The 23,706-nt window shown below is 37.4% G+C and overlaps 2 protein-coding genes across 2 annotated transcripts; both read left to right on the top strand.

The window, feature by feature from the left end:
• Positions 1-15,000: 15,000 nt before the first annotated feature.
• LOC108212682 (uncharacterized) lies at positions 15,001-16,562 on the top strand. Its single transcript, XM_017384403.2, has 2 exons — positions 15,001-16,036; positions 16,168-16,562. Exons 1-2 carry the CDS (start codon positions 15,001-15,003, stop codon positions 16,560-16,562), a joined length of 1,431 nt encoding a protein of 476 aa, XP_017239892.2.
• Positions 16,563-18,701: 2,139 nt separating this feature from the next.
• On the top strand, positions 18,702-19,082 carry LOC108212680 (uncharacterized). Its single transcript, XM_017384402.1, has one exon. It carries the CDS (start codon positions 18,702-18,704, stop codon positions 19,080-19,082), a length of 381 nt encoding a protein of 126 aa, XP_017239891.1.
• The last annotated feature ends 4,624 nt before the right edge of the window (positions 19,083-23,706 follow it).

Below are 23,706 nucleotides of genomic sequence, written 5' to 3'. Positions count from 1 at the left end.
AAATCTTGAGGTATTTAATTGAGATTTCAAATTATGCTACAAAATCTGGTGGTATTCAATTGAGATTTTAAATTATGCTTTAAAATCCGATGGTATTCAATTGGGATTGTTTAAAATCCATTAAAATCTGATGGTATTCAAATGCTGATGGATTGTTTTTCATTTCATAAAATGATGGATTTTGTGGCATTCTTCAGTGTATTTTAAGTTTTTTGAAATCCCACCAAAATCAATGGATTTGGAAGCATTGTACCTAAATCCTATCAACTCTGCGACATTTTATCAAGAATCCGCAAAAAATCAAAATCTCATACAATCCATTAAAATCCATAGACTAAAAACAATCCATTAAAATCCCAATCGAATACACCCCCGTTAGTTTTACAAGTCAGTTGTTCACGCAGCAGAGGCATAGGCTGTACGTGGTTAAATATAGGGGTGAGCATCGGTCGGTTTGGACGGTTTTGAGGGTCCAAACCGAACCAAACCATAATTATCGGTTTTCCAAAACTTCAATCCGAAACCAAACCGTTAAGTAAAAAAACCGAACCAAACCGATCCGTTTAAAACGGTTTGGTTCGGACTGGTTTTGGTTAAAACCGTTTTTTATCAATATAACAATTTCAACAACAAAATTAAACTTGAAATTGCAAAACAAGAATTGAAAGTTTGAAATATATTATGAATATGTATATTAGTTTTAATTATATTTTAAAAAAAATATTAAATTTGTAAAATATAAGGAGAGGGAGAAAGATGATAAAAATGTAATTTTTACACTTTTATTTAAAAAAACAAAAAGATAATACATACAAATTAGTATATCAATATTCTTTAAAAAAATATGATAATAGTTTTATATGTTTTATTTTTCACATATTTTGTAGAATATAATTTTATTATCAATTTATTATTCACACATGTATATTATTATTTCAATATATATATATATATATATATATATATATATATATATATATATGGTTCGGTTTGGTTATATCGGTCGGTTTGGAGGTAAAAACTGAAACCAAACCGAAAAAATTCGGTTTTTTAAATTTCAAACTGTACCCAAACCAAACCGTTAATAAACCGTAAAAATCGATTTGGACGGTTTGAATCGGCCGGTTTAGGTCGGTTTGGAGAATTTAAACAGATTGGGATGAAAAGGGTGTCAACATCAGTTTGAACAAAACACATACACGCAGTAGGCTATCAAAAACAGAGGCGGCGAAATTGGGGTTTAGGGTTAGAAACTTTCAGTTAATTGGATAGGAAGATTCAAAGCGGAATCTTTGATCGAATTAATCGTTACCCGTATGTTGGCTGCTGTGTATAAGTAACCAGGTATAAACTGTTTGTTGTTGATTGGGGTTGAGTTTGGCGGCGGAAGAAGGGGGAAGGAAGGCGGGTGTTGGTGGTGACGAGCGGCCAAGCGGTGTCGTTTGGTGTCGAGGCGCGACACCGATTGACGACAAGACCATCGTTAACTGCAACAGAGATGGGGGACTGGTAAGGAAGCTGGACAGAGGCGGCGGCCGGGTTTTGACCGGCGCCAGACTTGAGCAAGCGGCGACAAAGCTGCCTTGGTGGTTCGAGAAAAACAGGACGTAGTTTAAAGCTAGTTTGGGTGGCTGCTGTGTTGGGTTTGAACTGTTGACTGCCGGAGATGATGCTGAGTTGCAGGTGGAGGGGTGCGAGTTAGCGACAGGGACTGCTGGTGTGCGCAAACAGAGGGATTTGATAGGGGCTGGTTGTTGTGGTCGAGACTTGAGAGGGAAGGAGATTGATCAGTGTGGGGATTATAGGTTAGGGAGAAAGGCTGTGACTTGGGGTCGCAGCAAGGAAGGATAGAAACGGAGTAAGGCGGCTGGTGTGGTGACTTTCGATATGGAAGCACGACATCACAGGGAGTTGAGGTTGGTAGTGAAGGCTGCTGAGTAGAGAGATTAGAGAGAATGGAGGTTTTAATGGTTGGTGTTGCAGATGAGGGAGTGGAAGGTGTATTACAGGGGACGGAAGAAAGGGTTGCAGTGGTGGTGCCAGGTTTGGAAACAGGAATGGGGAGAAGTTGAGTAGAGGCCAGGGGGAAGGAACTGCAAGTGAATGGAGGTAAAGTCATAGGCAGCGAAACGCAGCAATTGGTCAAGGAATTACAGTAGTAAATGGAGATGAAGATGGCGGCTGTTGGGTTGTAGGTGCAGCGCCGTTAAGAAGGGAGTTGCTGTTGTTTGGTGACAAATAGTGGTGGTGCCACCAGTACAGGAGGGTTATATAAATCTGAGAAATGAAATTGAGGGTTGAGTTGTTTGATGGAGTAACAGAACATATATGGGTCATAAATAGGGAAGAATGAAACAGGAGGTTGGGAACTTTTAAATGAAGGTTGATGGTGTCAAATAAAAGGAGGGGGGCTGGGATACTAGAGAGGTTGGCGGAGATTTACAATGACAACGGTGTCAAAGAAATTAAAGTGTTAATTTTATTATTATTATAATTATCATTGTTGTTTTATTGGCAATGATAATGTGATAATAATAATAATCTTTAATATTTTATTGAGCCAATTATAGGTAATTGTCGATTAAATATCGTGAGTTTATATATCAATGGTAGTGTGCTGATTTAAAATTCCGGATTATATCTATTTAAACTCTACGACATTTGTAAATTTCATTTGAAATTTCAGAAGTTGTTATCTACTTCTGAAAATCATTTATTGATTTCAGATTAAATATTATTATATTGTTGTCGCGTATATTAATATTTAAATCCCAGAACATGTTAATAATGATAAATAGTTGTTGATTTTAATTGTCAACCCTGATTGATATTTGAAGTGACATGCTATATATAAGCTGATACTTTGATAAACTACGTTTTGACGTGAAATTATATTATATTGTTGGACGGAGATTGTTGTGTTGTTGGCGAGGTTTGCTCAATTTTAAAATACATAATGTCCAAAATTATATTATTTTATTAATTTAGTTTGATGAGATTCTGAGTTGAATTGAGATGTAGTTGAATTACAATTCGGATTTGTAATTGAGATTGACTTGTATATCTAGGGATGTATTATTGAGGTGATTAGTTTTGTATATAATCAAGTTTGAGATTATATACAAGAGTTATCGGATTGTATTTGTATGAATATTAAAGCATGCAATTTCTCTTTTATGTGCTTATGTACCTGATTGCAATACTATGTGTATCTATTACCTATATATATTATATGTTTATATTACGAAGGGTAGTAATATAATTTCGATTCTGCGATGTAAGATTCGGCTTTGCTGTTATATATAGTCTATCGAGACGCGTGCATCAACGACTTTCAGTAACAAGCGAGTAGTGTTGCAAGCCAAGTCATAATTAGCTCGATAAGGCGAGTCGTGCCGTAAGATAGTCTAGTAGGATATAGACATTGCAGAGATTAACAGAGTTGAGGCCGATCTAGCAATCTTGAGTAGAGTGATCGTGTATCACCTGTTTTTCTATCAAAGGCAAGTATTTCTAACCTTCTCTTATTAATTAAGAGCAAGTATTTCAACTCCTTTTTATAAAGCAAGTTTTCAATTATGACTTGTTTTTCCTGCAAGCATGATTATCTAATTCTGATATTTAAGGTACAAATGCTTTTATCTTATCTTGTGATTTAAGATATCAAATATTTTTAGTTCCATACTTTTTACTGTATATGTACCGTGCCAATTTTATTAGAAAAACATTCTAATTCTTATTAAATCAGTTTTATGGAAATTGATGTCTGAGTTCTTTTACAGTTTAAAACTGTTGATGACTGTATAGTAGTTCTATTTGGATACTACAATATAAGCCTGGTCTTCTGTCCAGACTTAAACCTTTGATTTTAACTAGCGAAAACAACTTGTTGATTTCTTCGGAACCGTATTACGGTGGATTTTTAAATTGTACTCAGACTTTGATGAAATTGAATTTTGACAGTATTTCGAGATTTGAAAACGAAAAAGTTTTCATAAAGTTTTGAAAGGATGATTTTATGACGGAAGGGGCTAATTATTGGTCCAACCAGATAGGCCAGCAAATAGCTCTGATATCAACTTGTGACGCCCTCCAAACTAGGGGTCTCGATTTGGGGGTCACAACCTGACTCACAATAATATAAAATGCACAGCGGAATAAAATGCTAATATTATAAGACAATAATATGACCCCTGAATGCAATTGGATCGTACACAATTAATGATATGAAACATGCACTAAATAAAACCATTATGTGATTACACACCACACACTTGATTAGAATAAATTCTACATGAAGCTACACAAATCCTCAAAAGTCTAGATAATTTTTATGACTAATTCATATTTTATTACACACTACAAAAGTTCTATGTACACCTTGGGTTCTTCCTACCTGTGCGGGAAGGTTAAACCTGAAGAGCTGGGGGTGGTTAAGGGGCACCCTCTTTCCTGCAGTAAGACGTATTCTAGGCATAACTGGGTTCAACTGAAAGATTAGCACAACAACAACAAAGCAAGAATGAGCGACTAGAAGGCTCAACAATATATATAAAATGCTTAAGTGTGAAGCATTAATAAGTGCTATCTTTTGGAAAGAATAAGATAATCCAGGACAATGTTAATAGAACGAAAGCTATATCAGCCTTCACTGTAAATCATAATATTGATTTAACCTATTAATCAACGGCGTACTATCACATCTGATCAGTCCGCATGATAATACCGGGTCATGCTTCATGGAAACATGCCTCAAAACTTGTACCAAACAAGGCAACACATTGGCCTTTGGCAGAAAAGTATTATAATATTTCAATAATACCCAAATAGCCCTCCGCTGGACCGCCGTCTCGGCCTCCTACGCATATATATATATATATAAATATTCTTTTTCAAAGGAGTCACATCAATCAACTCCCCATTTCACATGGTCCGGAGTAATAACATTAACTGATGGCAACATGACTAGAATAATTAGTTATTTGCTAACTATGAACTCAATTATGTACTGTTTAGAGTATATGTGGATAGCATAGTTTTTCACTATCTATCTTAAAAGTAATTCATGGATTCTAGTAGAATGATTACTAGAATGTAGTGAATTCAATCATTGGAATGTATTGAATTCAGTCATTATTTGAGTATTTGTATGGTGTGTCTTACCATGGAATACAGAACAATAATTATATTCCAAACATATGGTATTCTCTGATTTGAAATACAGAATATGATATTAATTGCATTGGCAATAATCAAAAGTTGTGGAATAGAATCACTTGCCTTTTGCTGTACTCTAACTAGTACTCGCTTTAGGACTTGCTGTCACTGTCACTCTTGGATCTATTAATCAAAAGTATTGATTCAACAACTCGGGTCAACTCAATTGACGTAATCATACGTCTCGCGAAATATAAACTACCCAATCGATTATACTAATCATGTTATTAGCACGTAAGTCACATATCACATAATCAGATATTGTCTATAATATGCGATTCATGTTATCACGTATCAAGTGTCGGATATAATATTCAAATTAGAGATCCATTTTAGTTATGAATTTAACTAAAATAAATTAATTAAATCATGGTGGATTGGACAGTATGTCCATGCCTTCTAATAAAAGAATCAATAATACAAATAAAATTAACAACGTTTTTGTTTCTTCTCCTCCGTTTGGAAAACGCAGCCCCTGTTGCCCTCACCGGACTGCCGTCGATTTCCAGCCAACAACCACTTCCCGCCTGAACGCCGCTGGACTCCGACAAACATCTCCACAGTCTCTCTCTCTCTCTCTAGCCTCCAACAACCCCCTTTCTCTTCTGTTTCTTTTCCTCCATCATCGCTCTGTCCCTCTCTCGTGGCACCGCCGCCTCACCCATCAGCCTGCACTTGCCGGCGAATCCTCGCCGCCGCTGCGCCTCCCCAATACTCAGACGCCGCCTCGTCTACGCCCCAACTGGAACTCATCGTTGTTCTACTTCCAGAAACGGCGTCGCCTCTACACCGAGCCACCTCCGTCGCTGTTACCAAATCCGACGCTACACCACCCCGCGCCCCCCAAACTCCAGCCACCAAAACCCTTTCACTGATTACCTCCAACCGGCGGCGACATCACCGCCTCCACTCCTCATCGCAACACCCAGCCATCTCCAACGAACCCCCAACAACCCATACAAAAACCCTCCTCCGATCAAACCAACAATCGCAACAAATAATAGCTTAGAGATAGATATTCGCGCATAACACGTATAAATAATTAAGATCCTCACCTGATTTTAGCTGTTGATTGAGAAACTTGCAAGACCCTAAATCCTCTTTCTCTCTTGTATAAGCCACCGCCTTGTGATGTATATCTGTTGTGTGTTTTGTGTTGACACCTATCTGTACTAAAGCTTTGAAACGTATGTCCACTAAACCTACACGTGACTCCTACACAGCTACTACACATCACTGACACAGCTACTTGTCACTGGTTTTGAAATAATAAATAAATAAAAGAAATCGCACCCCGATATTAATAAAAAGCTAAAGTTTTTATAATAATAAGAATTTAGGGTCTGAAAATATTTTTGAAACATTTAACTAAAATACCCAAAAATCCTAAATTTTCTAAATAGAATAAATCCATGAAAATTTTTAATTTAAGTTATTTTTAAATATTTAAATTAAATTGTCCGAATTATTTTGAAAGTGCAAATAATCAGAAATAATTATCTGCGAGATTTATAAATATTTTGAAATCATTTAAAACATAAAAATACCAAAATTGAAGTGTTCTGGTAATTTTAATTGGACAATATTTTGTAATATAAATAAAAACGGATTTTTAATATTTTTAAATCAAAGAAAAACTCTAATTTATAAAAATGCTAATAACTCACTTTCTAAACTACTCACTCGGGTCGAGGATAAACAATTAAAATTATCAAATTTAACACGTACCACATTTAATTGATTTATGGCATCAATCAAATATTATTGCAATTAATCATGTTATTCACCAAAATTAATATAACCACAAAATTTGCAATTATGCGAGAATTCATTTTATTGGCAATTAATAAAATAACCATGCTTCATGAAAATGACAATAATCGTACCTGGCCTGATAAAACATTTAACAGTTATTTATTATAATTAAAATATCACAAAATTTTCCCAGATATAACATCCTTCCCTCCTTAATAGGATTCTGTCCCCAGAATCAATTTACGAAAACAACTTAGGATACTTGGCAAGCATTTCGCTTTCAAGTTCCCAGGTCGACTCTTCCACTCTAGGATTTCTCCACAAAACTCGTACTAAAGATACGGACTTATTCCTAAGTACTTTCTCTCGCCTATCTAATATCTGTACTGGTCTTTCTACAAAAGACATATCTAGTTGGATCTCGATAGGTTCATATTCTATCACATGGTTAGAATCAGGAAGATAACGCTTCAGCATAGACACATGGAACACATTGTGAATATGTTGCATGTGAGGAGGTAATGCTAACTCATACGCGACCTTCCCCACGCGTCTCAAAATATCAAAAGGACCCACACAATGAGGGCTCAGTTTCTCTTTCTTTCCAAATCAGGACAGTCCTTTCCACGGGGATATCTTTAGTAATACAACATCTCCAACTTCGAATTCTAGGTCTCTTCTAGTGGGATCAGCATATTTACATTGATGATCCTGAGCTGCTACTGGCCTTTTCGGAATAAATTCTACCTTTTCTTTGGTTTGTTGGATCAACTTTGGACCCAAAATCTTTCTTTCACCAACTTCATCCCAACAAATAGGAGATCGGCATTTTCTTCCATATAGAGTTTCATAAGGAGGCATTCCAATGCTACCATGATAACTATTGTTGTATGAGAATTCAACCAAGGGTAGATGTTCATCCCAACTCCCTTCGAAATCTAAGGCACAAACTCTGAGCATATCCTCGATTGTCTGAATTGTCTTTTCACTCTGACCATCGGTCTGAGGGTGATAAGCTGTACTCATGTTAACTTTGTTCCGAGGCATTCCTGGAAGCTTTTCCAAAACCTTGAGTTAAATCGAGGATCTCTGTCAGAAACTATCGATACTGGAACTCCATATCGAACGACAATTTCTTTTAAATAGAGGTGAACTAACTTGTCCAATGAGAATCTCTCGTTGATAGGAAGGAAATGTGCTGACTTTGTTAATCTGTCGATGATAACCCAAATGGCATCATGATTTGCTCTAATTCTTGGTAGGCCAACCACAAAATCCATAGCAAGGTGTTCCCATTTCCATTTTGGAATATCTAAGGGTTGTAACAATCCACTAAGCCTCCAGTGTTCTGCCTTGACTCTTTGGCAAGTATAACACTTACTTACCCATTCTGCAATTTCTTTTTTCATATTCGGCCACCAAAAATTTTATCTCAAGTCTCTGTACATCTTGGTTCTTCCGGGATGAATCGATTATCTAGCGTTATGAGCCTCTCGTAAAATGTCTTCTTTCAATTCTCCCACATTTGGTATCCATATTCGAGAAGAAAATCTCAAAATTCCTTTGTCATCCTTTTGACTCCCTTTTTCTTCTCCTGTCAATTTATCATTTTCACCACTCATAACTTCTTCTTGATGTTTTCTGATCTTCTCTAGTAACTCTGGTACGAATCTCAATTTCTAATTTCTCAAATTCCTTCATTAATGCTTCAGAAGAGGTTAACAGATTTAATCTTTCCTTTCGACTTAAAGCGTCAGCTACCACAGTGGCCTTTCCCGGATGATAATTGATTGAATAGTCGTAGTCTTTGATTAGCTCTAACCAACGACGTTGCCTTATGTTGAGCTCTTTATGGGTGAAGATATACTTCAAGCTCTTATGGTCTGTATAGATTTCACACTTCTCCCCATATAGGTAATGCCTCCAAATCTTAAGTGCGAACACTATGCAGCCAGTTTCAAATCGTGGGTTGGATACTTCTGTTCATGGGGTCTTAATTGCCTAAAAGCATAAGCAATAACATTTCCATGTTGAATTAAATCACATCCCAATCCTTTGTGAGAAGCATCATTGTAGATTACAAAGTTCCCTTTCTCATTAGGTAGAACTAACACTGGTGTTGTTACTGCCCTTTTCTTCAACTCTTAGAAACTTTCTTCACATTGATCATTCCATACACACTTCTCATTCTTTCGAGTCAATTTTGTCAATGGTGTTGCGATCTTAGAATAGTCCTTAACAAATCTCCGGTAATATCCAGCTAATCCCATAAAACTTCTAACTTCAGTGGGCGTCTTTGGTCTTTCCCAATTTATAATTGCCTCAATCTTTGCTGGGTCTATCTTGATACCTTCATTACTAATCACGTTCCCAAGAAATTGCACTTCTCGTAACCAAAACTCACATATAGAAAACTTGGCATACAACTTCTCTTTCCTCAAGACTTCCAAAGCTAATCTTAAATGTGCAGCATGCTCTTCTTCTATCTTTGAATATATCAGAATGTCGTCTATGAACACAATCACGAACTTGTCCAAATACTTTTTAAAAACTCTGTTCATGAGAGCCATAAAAGCTGCTGGTGCATTCGTTAATCCAAACGCCATTACTAAGAAATCGAAATGGCCGCACCTCATTCTAAAAGTGGTCTTTGGAATATCTTCAGGCTTTATCTTTAACTGATGATAGCCAGATCTTAAATCAATCTTAGAAAACCACACAGCTCCTTTAAGCTGATCAAATAAATCGTCAATTCTTGGTAAGGGATACCGGTTCTTAATATTTAACTTGTTGAGCTCATGATAATCGATACACAGCCTCATGCTACCATCCTTCTTCTTAACAAATAATACTGGTGCGCCCCACGGGGATATACCTGGTCTTATGACTCCTTTCTCCAAAAGATCTTGAAGTTGAGTTGCTAGTTCTTTCATTTCCACGGGGGCCATTCTATAAGGTGCCTTTGATATTGGTTCGGTTCCTGGTGCTAGATCAATAGCAAATTGGACCTCTCTGTCTGGAGGTAATCCTGGTAATTCATCTGGAAAGACATCTGGAAACACATTAACTACTGGAATGGCTTCTATAGGTGGAACTTCTTGGTTAGTATCTATGACATTAGACAAGTAAGCCTCCCAACTCTGGCGTAACAATCTCTTGGCTTGTGTGATGGTAAGAAATTTCTTAACTTGCCGATTTGCTTGAAAAAGTCACCTTTTTTCTTATCCACTGTTTGCAACTTCACTCTTTGATGCTTGCAGTCTATCTGAGCGTTATACTCTGATAACCAATATACCTAGGATGACGTCAAATTCGCCTAACTTAAAAGGTATTAAGTTGGCAGAAAAATGATATCCTGCTATAATAATGTCGCACCGTGGACATATCTGATCGACCACAACTCGATCTTTATTAGCTAACTCAATAACTAAAGCTTGTTCTAAGGGTCGAACTCCACAATTCAATTTATCAATAATATCCTTAGAAACAAAAGATCTTGTAGCTCCAGAATCAATTAATACTTTAGCATTTATGGAGTTCACGGGAAGCGTACCTACAACCACGTCTGAACTCTACACCGCATCCTTCATAGTCATGTTGAAGGTTCGGGCTTTTGACTGGTTTTGATTAGATGGTCCAGCTATCCTTGGCACGTTCTGAGTTGGATGACCCGAAATCCTTAGAAAGTTTCCCATTGGCCCAGGTGTTGGGCAATCCTTGACCATATGGCCCGACTTTCCATATTTAAAACATGCAACTCCTTGTTTGAGTTCTAGAGCCCTGTTAGCACATTCTGATGCATAGTGTCCCTTCTGGTGGCATTTATAGCATTCCAAATTGCTCCTACAACTTCCAAAATGTTTTCCACCATAGGTTCTACAAATTGGCATTGGTGGATGATTAAATCTTTGCAAACCTTGATTACGGTACTGATTTCTCTGACCTCCATTTCCCATTGGTGGTCTCCTGAATCCAACGTTCTGATTTGGTTGAAACTCCAGCCTTCTGTTCCAATCCTTCAGCCCTTGCTGAAATCTTTTAGCCCTCTTTTCGTGCGTATCAACTTGATCCGGAACGAACCTTGCCAATTCAGTGAAATGAACCTCATCATCTGCCACACTCAAGTTCTCCTGCTTAAGCTCCAAAAACTTAATCTCCATTTGATTCTGCATGTGCCTAGGTACTTCTCCAAAAATAATACTTTAAACCTTTCCCAAGTAATTATGTCACTTTCCTCCAAAGCTTTCTTCGACTCCCACCAGTAGTCAGCTTCATTCTTTAAAAAATAACTAGCAAACTTGATTTTTTTTCCTCTCCCACTTTAGCCAAATCAAACGCCTTTTCTATCTCCTTGAGCCATCCACTAGCTTCCACCGGGTTCACAGCACCCTTAAATTCTGGTGGATGAACTGCCTGAAATGTCTTAAAACTCACAGCAGGAGGAGCAAGTGGTCGCTGCTGCTGTGCCGCAAGATTTGCCATCTGTTGCTGCATGAGAGCCAACAATTGTACAAGTGCGGGATCGGCCCCGCCTGTTTCTGCCGTCTCTGGAACACTCTTACGCTTAGGACCCATGAATCTGATAGAAAAGAAACAACTTATTTAATAATTCGCAAGCATGGTTTTTAAAATATATTGCAAAATTTAAATAGCAAAAGTTTTCCTGTGTACACAGTTTGTAATTTAAAAAGATTTGCATAAAAATTTTGCTAACATCTGAGCACCTGCTGCATAATTACTATATAATCCTGCTTAAAGTGTATTAAGTGGCGACAATAATAAAATAAGAATTGGCCACTATTACCGAATCCAAATGATACAATAACTTGGATACGTACTGAATTAAATTGATTTACTATACCACAAAAGTAAAACTGAGTAGTGTAAAGTAAGTAAAGCGGTAAAGGAAGAAGCGATTTCTGTACAAGATATATACATATATAGAAATGAAAAGTTACACAAGCATTAACTCTCGTTCTCAGTCAACTAAAATCAAACCAGTACAAATACACCATGCATAAAGAAAAGTGATCAAAGAAGGGTAGAATCTACACAAGGGATGTCCCTCCCAACCCTGATGACTATGCAGCTGCCGCTGCCACCACACCATGCATGTAGTAGATGCATCTATGTCACAGATCGAAGCCGTATACACAACAAAAAGGAGACTAGATACCCTCCGTACTATATTAGTATCTTCGTCTCATCCTGGAAACCTTCCCTGTTAGTCCAACATCCAAAGTCTAAGTCTCTAGTTGCGCGGTCCACGAACTGTGCGCAACTCCGCCAAAATCCAGCAAATGAGCCTAGTCACACGGCGTGCCTCAACATCCCACTCACTAGTGGACGGGAACTATCGGCTAATCGTTGCCTCGCGATATGCTCAATCGTTCCGATCCTGGAACGTGTCTCGGCGTCCTCGACAGGAATTCTCCTCTCCTGAAGTAGCGTATCCATAAGCCTCCGGATCTCTGCATTCTGGCCCCTCAAAAAGTCATACTCGCGGCCCAGTGCGGCATAGACATGATAGGGAACCGCACTAGTCATACTACCAGCAGGAGCTCTAGATGTAGCAGATCAGATGACGTTATCCGTACTTGGTGATGTACGATGCGTTGACGCCCTCCCGCATCAGTCTTTATGCCCACAGCTTGCTTAGCTTCCTCAATAATACTCATTACACGAGCCTCCCTGTGCTCCATCTGACTAATGGGGACTCTTCCAGCCTTAACAGCTTCAACGGTCCTTCCTACACTCTTTACTAGTACCGGGTTAGCAACTACCTCTTGAACTGATCCTACCACAGGGTCTTCTTCAGGGTCCTCTTCAGGATCCGACAGTACCGGGTTGACATCAACACTTGCTGACAAGCTATGGGAGGGTAACGGGGGTCCACGAGGACTCCCCTCAGAACTACTTCCGTCCGAATCATTCTCAGTGTCGAGAGATTCCTGGAATAACACACAATCACCACGATCTGATCTGCTATAAAATAGTAATAATACCTAAAACTGTACAACTTCAAGCTAAGCCTTGAGGTAAAAATGAGAGATAGTGTCAGTTTTGTTTAAAAGTATTGAGATCATACGAGATACTAAAATATTTTGAACAAAAGTGACACTATCTCTCATTTTTACCTCAAGGCTTAGCTTTAAGTTGTACAGTTTTTGGTATTATTACTATTCTATAGCAGATCTGATCGTGGTGATTGTGTGTTATTCCAGGAATCTCTCGACACTGAGAATGATTCGGACGGAAGTAGTTCTGAGGGGAGTCCTCGTGGACCCCCGTTACCCTCCCATAGCTTGTCAGCAAGTGTTGATGTGAACCCGGTACTGTCAGATCCTGAAGAGGACCCTGAAGAAGACCCCATGGTGGGATCAGTTCAAGAGGTAGTTGCTAACCCGATACTAGTAAGTAGTGTAGGAAGGACCGTTGAAGTTGTTAAGGCCGGAAGATTCCCCATTTAGTAAGATGGAGCCTAGGGAGGCCCGTGTAATGAGGACTATTGAGGAAGCTGAGCAAGATGTGGGCATTAAGATTGATGCGGGAGGGTGTCAACGCATGGTACATCGCCAAGTAAGGACAACGTCATCTGCATCTGCTACATCTAGAGCTCTAGCTGGTAGTATGACTAGTGTGGTTCCCTATCATGTCTATGCCACACTGGGCCGCGAGTATGACTTTTTGAGGGGCCAGAATGCAGAGATCCGGAGGCTTATGGATACACTACTTCAGGAGAGGAGAATTCCTGTCGAGGACGCCGAGACACGTTCCAGGATCGGAGCGATTGAGCACATCGCGAGGCAACGATTAGCCGAGTTCCCGTCCACTAGTGAGTGGGATGTTGAGGCACGTCGTGTGGCTAGGCTCATTTGATGGATTTTGGCGGAGTTGCGCATAGTTCGTGGACCGCGCAACTAGAGACCTAGACTTGGGATGTTGGACTAATAGGGAAGGTTTCCAGGATGAGACGAAGATACTCATATAGTACGGAGGGTATCTAGTCTCCTTTTTGGCTGCATATACGGCTTCGGTCTGTGACATAGATGTATCTACTACATGCATGGCGTGGTGGCAGCGGCAGCTGCATAGTCATCAGGGTTGGGAGGGACATCCCTTGTGTAGATCCTACCCTTCTGTGATCACTTTTCTTTATGAATGGTGTATTTGTACTGGTTTGCTTTCAGTTGACTAAGAACGAGAGTTGATACTTGTTTAACTTTGCATTTCTATATATGTATATATCTTGTACAGAAATCGCTTCTTCCTTTCCCGCTTTACTTACTTTACACTACTCAGTTTTACTTTTGTGGTATAGTAATCAATTTAATTCAGTAGGTACCCAAGTTTTTTTTGGTACCGAAGCTATTGTATCATTTGGATTCGGTAATAGTGGCCAATTCTTATTTTATTATTGTCGCCACTTAATCACTTTAAGCAGGATATATAGTAATTATGCTGCAGGTGTTAAGATGTTAGCAAAATTTTTATGCAAATCCTTTTAAATTACAAACTGTGTACACAGGAAAACTTTTGCTATTTAAATTTTGCAATATATTTTAAAAACCATGCTTGAGAATTATTAAATAAGTTCCTTCTTTTCTATCAGATTCATGGGTCCTAAGCGTAAAAGTGTTCCAGAGACGGCAGAAGCAGGCGGGCCCGATCCCGCACTTGTACAAATGTTGGCTCTCATGTAGCAACAGATGGCAAATCTTGCGGCAGCGACCACGAGCTCCTCCTGCTGTGACTTTTAAGACATTTCAGGCAGTTCATCCACTAGAATTTAAGGGTGCTGCAAACCTGGTGGAAGCTAGTGGATGGCTCAAGGAGATAGAAAAGGCGTTTGATTTGGCTAAAGTGGGAGAAGAACAAAAAACCAAGTTTGCTAGTTACTTTTTAAAGAATGAAGCTAACTACTGGTGGGAGTCGAAGAAAGCTTTGGAGGGAGGTGACACAATTACTTGTGAAAGGTTTAAAGTATTATTTTTGGAGAACTACTTTTCTAGGCACATGTAGAATCAAATGGAGATTAAGTTTTTGGAGCTTAAGCAGGAGAACATGAGTGTGGTAGATTATGAGGTTCGTTTCACTGAATTTGCAAGGTTCGTTCCGGATTATGTTGATATGGACGAAAAGAGGGCTAAAAGATTTCAGCAAGGGCTGAAGGATTGGATTCGGAGTAGGGTGGCCATGTTTGAAATGACTTTGTATGTTTCTATAGTTCAGAAGGCCGTGATCATTGAAAGTGCAAGTGAGATGTCCCAGAAAAATAGAGATGCAAAGAAGAAAAAGGTGGAGACTTCAGAAAGGAGTCAGAAGCAAGGAAACTTCCAGGGCCATTTTAACAGAAGGCCGGAGTTTCAACCGAATCGGAATATTGGATTCAGGAGACCACCAATGGGAAATGGAGGTCAGAAAAATCAGTACCGTAATCAAGGTTTGCAAAGATTTAATCATCCACCAATGCTAGTTTGTAGAACCTGTGGGGGAAAACATTTTGGAAGTTGTAGGAGCAATGTGGAATGCTATAAATGCCACCAGAAGGGACACTATGCATCAGAATGTGCTAACAAGGCTCCAGAGCTCAAACAAGGATTTGCATGTTTTAAATGTCGAAAGCCGGGCCATATGGTCAAGGATTACCCAACACCTGGGCTAATGGGAAACTTTGCAAGGATTTCGGGTCCTCCAACTCAGAACGTGCCAAGGATAGCTGGACCATCTAATCAGAACCAATCAAAAGCCCGAACCTTCATCATGACTATAAAGGATACAGTGCAGAGTTCGGACATGGTTGCAGGTACGCTTCCCGTGAACTCCATAAATGCTAAAGTATTAATTGATTCTGGAGCTACAAGATCTTTTGTTTCTAAGGATATTATTGATAAATTGAATTGTGGAGTTCGACCCTTAGAACAATCTTTAGAAATTGAGTTAGCTAATAAGGATCGAGTTGTGGTCGATCAGATATGTCCAGGGTGCGACATTATTATACCAGGACTTCATTTTTCTACCAACTTAATACCTTTTAAGTTAGGCGAATTTGACGTCATTCTAGGTATGGATTGGTTATCAGAGAATAACACTCAGATCGACTGCAAGCAAGAGTGAAGTTGCAAACAGTGGATAAGAAAAAGGTGACTTTTCAAGGAAATCGGTAGGTTAAGAAATTTCTTACCATCACACAAGCCAAGAGATTGTTACGCCAGAGTTACGAGGCCTACTTGGCTAATGTCATAGATAACCAAGAAGTTCCACCTATAGAAGCCATTCCAGTAGTTAATGAGTTTCCAAATGTCTTTCCAGATGAATTACCAGGATTACCTCCAGACAGAGAGGTCCAATTTGCTATTGATCTAGCACTAGGAACCGAACCAGTATCAGAGGCACCTTATAGAATGGCCCCCGTGGAAATGAAAAAACTAGCAACTCAACCTCAAGATCTTTTGGAGAAAGGAGTCATAAGACCAAGTATATCCCCGTGGGGCGCACCAGTATTATTTGTTAAGAAGAAGGATGGTAGCATGAGGCTGTGTATCGATTATCGCGTGCTCAACAAGTTGACTCTCATTACCAAGAATTGACGTTTATTTGATCAGCTTAAGGGAGCCGTGTGGTTTTTTAAGATTGATTTAAGATCTGGCTATCATCAGTTAAAGATAAATCCTGAAGATATTCCAAAGATCGCTTTTAGAATGAGGTGCGGCCATTTCGATTTCTTAGTAATGGCGTTTGGATTATCGAATGCACCAACAACTTTTATGACTCTCATGAATCGAGTTTTTAAGAAGTATTTAGACAAGTTCGTGATTGTGTTCATAGACGACATTCTGATATATTCAAAGACAAAAGAAGAGCATGCTGAACATTTAAGATTAGCTTTGGAAGTCTTGAGAAATGAGAAGTTGTATGCCAAGTTTTCTAAGTGTGAGTTTTTGTTACGAGAAGTGCAATTTCTTCGGCACGTGATTATTAATGAAGGTATCAAGGTAGACCCAGCAAAGATTGAGACAATTATAAATTGAGAAAGACCAAAAACGCCCACTGAAGTTAGAAGTTTTATAGGATTAGCTGGATATTACCGGAGATTTGTTAAGGACTTTTCCAAGATTGCAACACCATTGACAAAATTGACTCGAAATAATGAGAAGTGTGTATGGAATGATCAATGTGAAGAAAGTTTCCAAGAGTTGAAGAAAAGGTTAGTAAAAGCACCAGTGTGAGTTCTACCTGATGAGAAAGGGAACTTTGTAATCTACAGTGATGCTTCTCACAAAGGATTTGGATGTGTTTTAATGCAACATGGAAAGGTTATTGCTTATGCTTCTAGGCAATTGAGACCCAATGAACAGAAATATCCAACCCACAATTTTGAACTGGCTGCAATAGTGTTCGCACTTAAGATTTGGAGGCATTATTTATATGGGGAGAAACGTGAAATCTATACAGACCACAAGAGCTTGAAGTATATCTTCACCCAGAAAGAAATGAAGATGAGGCAACGTCATTGGTTAGAGCTAATCAAAGACTACGACTGTTCAATCAATTATCATCCGGGAAAGGCCACTGTGGTAGCTGACGCTTTAAGTCGAAAGGAAAGATTAAATCTGTTAACCTCTTCTGAAGCATTAACGAAGGAATTTGAGAAATCAGAAATTGAGATTCGTAACCCTGAGTCAGCTAAAGATATGATTTATAGAATGACATTCCATCCAGAGTTACTAGAGAAGATCAGAAAACATCAAGAAGAAGTTATGAGTGGTGAAAAGGATAAATTGACAAGAGAAGAAAAAGGGAGTCAAAAGGATGACAAAGGAATTTTGAGATTTTCTTCTCGAATACGGATACCAAATGTGGGAGAATTGAAAGAAGAGATTTTACGAGAGGCTCATAACGCTAGATATTCGATTCATCCCGGAAGCACCAAGATGTACCGGGACTTGAGATAAAAATTTTGGTGGCCAAATATGAAAAAGGGAATTGCAGAATGGGTAAGTAAGTGTTATACTTGCCAAATAGTCAAAGCAGAACACCAGAGGCCTAGTGGATTGTTACAACCCTTAGATATTCCAGAATGGAAATGGGAACACCTTGCTATAGATTTTGTGGTTGGCTTACCAAGAACTAGAGCAAATCATGATGCCATTTGGGTTATCATCGACAGATTAACTAAGTCAGCACATTTCCTTCATATCAACGAGAGATTCTCATTGGAAAAGTTAGTTCACCTCTATTTAAAAGAAATTGTCGTTCGACATAGATTTCCAGTATCGATAGTTTCTGACACAGATCCTCGATTTAACTCAAGGTTTTGGAAAAGCTTCTAGGAATGCCTCGGAACAAAGTTAAACATGAGTACAGCTATCACCCTCAGACCGAAGGTCAGAATGAAAGGACAATTCAGACAATCGAGGATATGCTCAGAGTTTGTGCCTTAGATTTTGAAGGGATTTGGGATGAACATCTACCCTTGGTTGAATTATTATACAACAATAGTTATCATACTAGCATTGGAATGCCTCCTTATAAAGCTCTATATGACTGAAAAAGCCGATCTCCTATTTGTTGGGATGAAGTTGGTGAAAGAAAGATTTTGGGTCCAGAGTTGATCCAACAAACCAAGGAAAAGGTAGAACTTATTCGGAAAAGGCTAGTAGCAGCTCAGGATTGTCAACGTAAATATGCTGATCCCACTAGAAGAGACCTAGAATTTGAAGTTGGAGATGCTATCCAGATTTGGAAAGAAAGGGAAACTGAGCCCTCGTGATGTGGGTCCTTTTGAGATTTTGAGACGCGTGGGGAAGGTCGCGTATGAGTTAGCATTACTTCCTCACTTGCAAGATATTCACAAGGTATTCCATGTGTCTATGCTGAAGCGTTATCTTCCTGATTCTAACTATGTGATAGAATATGAACCTATCGAGATCCAACCAGATCTGTCTTTTGTAGAAAGACCAGTACAGATATTAGAAAGGCGAGAGAAAGTACTTAGGAATAAGTCTGTATCCTTAGTACGAGTTTTGCAGAGAAATCCTAGAGTGGAAGAGTCGACCTGGGAACTTGAAAGCGAAATGCTTGCCAAGTATCCTCAGTTGTTTTCGTAAATTGATTCTGGGGACCGAATCCTGTTAAGGGGGGAAGGATGTTATATCCGGGAAAATTTTGTGATATTTTAATTATAATAAATAAATGTTAAATGTTTTCTCGGGCTAGGTACAATTATTGTCATTTTCATGAAGCATGATTATTTTATTAATTGCCACTCGTATAATTGCAAATTTGGTGGTTATATTAATTTTGGTGAATAACATGATTAATTGCAATAATATCTGATTGATGCCATCAATCGATTAAATGTGGTACGTGTTGAATTTTATAATTTTAATTGTTCATCCTCAACCCGAGTGAGTAATTTAGAAAGTGAGTTATTAGCATTTTTATAAATTAGAGTTGTTCTTTGATTTAAAAATATTAAATATCCGTGCTTATTTATATTACAAAATATTGTCCGATTAAAATTACCAGAATAATTCAATTTTGGTATTTTTATGTTTTAATTGATTTCAAAATATTTATAAATCTCGCAGAAAATTATTTCTAATTATTTGCACTTTCAAAATTATTCGGACAATTTAATTTAAATATTTAAAAGTATCTAAAAACAAAACTTTTCACGGATTTATTCTATTTAGAAAATTTAGGATTTTTGGGTATTTTAGTTAAATGTTTCGAACATATTTTCAGACCCCTAAATTCTTATTATTATTAAAACTTTAGCTTTTTATTAATATCGGGGTGCGATCTCTTTTATTTATTTATTATTTCAAACCTAGCGACAAGTAGCTGCGTCAGTGATGTGTAGCAGCTGTGTAGGAGTCACGTGTAAGTTTAGTGGACATACGTTTCAAAAAAATAAACTGAATAAGTTTAGAATAAATTTATTTCAAATTCATTTAGTAAATAAATTAAAATTTATTAGATAAATTTAATTTTTGAAAATATTCAAGTGTCTCGTCTCCAATTAAATCATAGCTTCCAGAATAAATGAAATTGAACCCTTGAACTTGAACTTATATCCATAATCAGTTAAATTCTCTTAAATTTATATTTTATATTTTAACTTAAATTTAAATCATAAACTATACAAATTTAAATAATAAATTTATAAAAATTTATGATAAACTTGATAAAGTCTAAGAGTAAACTTTACAAGTCTAAAATAAATTTAAGCAAATTTATTAAATGAATTTAGCAAAGTTTATAAAGTAAATTTAATTAAGTTTATAAGATAAATTTAATTAATTCATAATAAACTCAATTAATAAGTTTAAAATAAATTAAGTTAAATTTATAAAATAAACTTATTAAAATTTAAAGTATAAATTTATAAGTCCCGGTCCAAAGTTCAGTATCCGACAGATAATCCTTGCTTAGGCCTACGGACAAATTCAGCAACACAAACCGGAAGAACATTTCCCCTAATCAAATATCAAAAGCTAGGTTCTTGATTTTCCGTATGATAAGGATCCTGATTTGTATATCAATCAGCCACGCTCTGATACCAATTGTTAGGTCCAAAGTATCGTAGAAGGGGGGGTTGAATACGATACTCACTACAATTTAAAATTCTTTCGAATCTTGCGGATAAATAAATTGCAGTCCTGTAATGGGTTTCGTGTTCCGGATATTTATCGGGTCGGTTTCTGAGGATATGAAAATATTAAACCAACACACAATATTTTCAAGGTATATCTGTATATTGATAAATACCTCGAAGGTGCTATAAATCCAAACCCGAAGGTTCGGCTACAATGGCCACTACTCTCAATATTACAAACTCTAACCACTACTGATATTTCTATTACAAAGCTAGGCTAGGGTGTGTGTATAGTGGGAGTAGCCGTGCAGAGCACTTGGCCATTTCATCCCGAAGGATGATATTAATTGTGAGAACCACAATCACATATTTATAGGCTTTCATAAACTAACCATGGTTAACGAGTTCGTCCTGGACGACTTGAGTTCGTCCTGGACGAATTCAATTTAACTATGGTTAAATTGAATTGTCCAGAAATAAAACTAACTCCAAACATGAAAGTTGCGCCAGTTGACAAAGTCAAACCTTGCGCCCAGTGTTTGGTCAAACCTTGCGCCGTCCAGTGTTCACAGTGTGTCTTCTACTTAGACAAATTGTAGTTTCTTGAACTATTGCCACAGTGAGATAACTTAGAGTCGCAACCTTTGACTTGGTCAAAGGTTGCGCTCCAAGTTGCGCCTTCATGGTGTCTAGTGATGATTCCCTTAGAAAATACATAGCCTTCCAAAGTTGCGCTATAGTGAAGAAGCCTTCACTGATCTCACTCATCACTTGAGAGCAAACTTTGACTTTAGTCAAAGTTTGCGCTCCATTGTTTGCACAGAGGAAGAGCATGAAGTACTTTGTGAATTCTGAGTTGAGGTCAAAGGTTGCGCGGTCAAGGGTTGCGCCAAGAGCATCACAGTGGAGATTTGCCTTAGTCTCTCAGTGTGAAGAGATCTAGCGCAGGTTTTGACTTAGTCAAACCTTGCGCTAGAAAGGCTATTCCATTGTTTTGGTACTTAGAAAATATTCTAAGTAGAAGTCAGTTGACTTAGGTCAACAGTTGCGCCCCAAAGGGGTTTCCACTGTAGTAGTACTTAGAATTAATTCTAAGTAACAAAAACTTGCGCCATTTGAAGTACTCCCCTTGATATCTCACAGTTGACTGAGATTTGACTTGAGCTTGCTCCATCCATATATTTATATTATATTATATTCATAATATTATATAAATATATGTATAAATAAAGATATATATATATATATATAAATGTATATAAATAATATTTATATAAACATATAGTAATATGTATATATATACATATATATAAATATATTCTCATATATTCTCATATATATAATATACATAAAATTATATGTAAATATAAATATAAATATATACAGGGATATATATATATATAATTATCTATAGATATATAAATATACACATATTTATGCACATAATATAATATATATATATACACTTAAATATATAAATGTTTATGTAAAATATAAATATATATACTATATACATATATATTTATTTAAATATATATACATATAAATATACATATACATATGTTTAAAAAACATATATACATATATATTATATATATTATATTTAATTAAATATACATATATACATATATAATTATATTTGTACATATACAAATATATAAGTGCACACATATATAAAATGTCACTTCCTGATATGACTTTCTGTGGAAGCTTTGACATATGGCATTTGAGCAGCAGACTTTGGCATAGCTGGCATTTGGCTTGGCTTTGGAACAAATGACTTGATATGACTGGATCAATTCTTCGATCGATAAATACTTTGCAAAGCTCCGTACATGCTGACGCTTAGTGCACTGGTCTGGTTCACAAGCGACTAACACTGAAGTCACACATTGTACCTTTTTTGTCAGCAAACATTGATCAGTCGATTCCGGGTTAGTTTATGCTTCAGTTTGTTGATTATAAATAACCAACCAAGATAAATAGAAATATCTTGCTTCAGGGGTTGCACTGAAATCTTTCGAGTACTTGGACAACATCTTCATTGCTTCCACACTCTTGAATACTTCAATCTTTATTCTTCACTGAGGCATGAACATTTTAATGAACTTCTTCCAGTGAACTTATTCCTTCAAGACTGTAGATGGCTTCTTCAACCTTTGTCTTCGTATCTTCCGATTCCGGTGCAGGCGTAGTGTTATTTACTTGTCCTGTTCTATTGTTGAGTTATCATCCCTATGTAACAGATAGGGCTGTCTTTACATTTAGACTTACAATCTCCCCCTATTTGTTTGTTAATCATAACAAGCAAATCCTCTGGAGGATAACTCAACTAACACTAGAAAAAGTAAAGTCCTGGACTAGTAAATAATGCTACAAAGTTTCTGGATCATATAATACATTTCCAGATTTCATGAATAGAAATAACAGATGTGCATATCACCTTTATTTCTCTGGTTCTTGCTTACCTGCCAGATAATCCTCATAGTCTGTCTTGAAGAGAATTCAAAACATTCCATTATGCAAAGAACAATCAGCAGCTTCATTGAATTCTTCAGTGGTAATGAATGAGTTCATGTCTACCACTTACTGAAGAATAATTGTATCACCTTATACTTCTCCTCCCGTTAACTTGACCAGGTTCCCCTTAGTGATAAGTAGTTGTCTCCCCTTAGATGAAAGATCAATCCTCCTCCTTAGTTGAAAGAAGAATCTCCCCCTCAGTAGTACACAGCTAAAGAGTAGTTTAATCCCCCTTAGTTGTAGACAGCTAAAGAAAGCTAACTTACTTTTTCTTCCCCCTTTCATATATTCTCCCCCTAAATATATTCTCCCCCTTAGTTGTGGAATCCTCCGAGGATATGTGGTATCAAATATGGTCAAGGAACGTGTACAATACTTCCTGTACCAAAAAATAATATCCCCGTAGAGAACTAAACAACGCTAAAGCTGGGTTCGAATAAAGAGTTCAGAAGAAGGGTTTACTTTGGTTGGGTTGGTCCCTATACTGAAAGAATAGGTTCCAACTGGAAAAGTAATGAGTAAAATCTGACAACCGGTAACAACATCCACTTTGTCTTTAGGTATAAATTTGGTAATTAGTGGGTGTCTCACTAAAATGTTCTGCAGGT

The sequence above is a fragment of the Daucus carota genome, chromosome 3, assembly GCF_001625215.2.
Source record: "Daucus carota subsp. sativus chromosome 3, DH1 v3.0, whole genome shotgun sequence".
NCBI classification, from domain to species: domain Eukaryota; kingdom Viridiplantae; phylum Streptophyta; class Magnoliopsida; order Apiales; family Apiaceae; genus Daucus; species Daucus carota.
Note: the sequence above shows the minus strand (reverse complement) of the source record. Positions and strands in the feature narration are given on the sequence as shown.

Bases quoted from the DNA above. Each gene is read 5' to 3' on its own strand.
- LOC108212682 (XM_017384403.2), top strand. From the start codon at position 15,001: ATGGAGATTAAGTTTTTGGAGCTTAAGCAGGAGAACATGAGTGTGGTA. The intron at 16,037-16,167 runs GTATGGATTGGT...CCATCACACAAG, and splicing joins CGAATTTGACGTCATTCTAG to CCAAGAGATTGTTACGCCAG.
- LOC108212680 (XM_017384402.1), top strand. From the start codon at position 18,702: ATGCTATCCAGATTTGGAAAGAAAGGGAAACTGAGCCCTCGTGATGTG.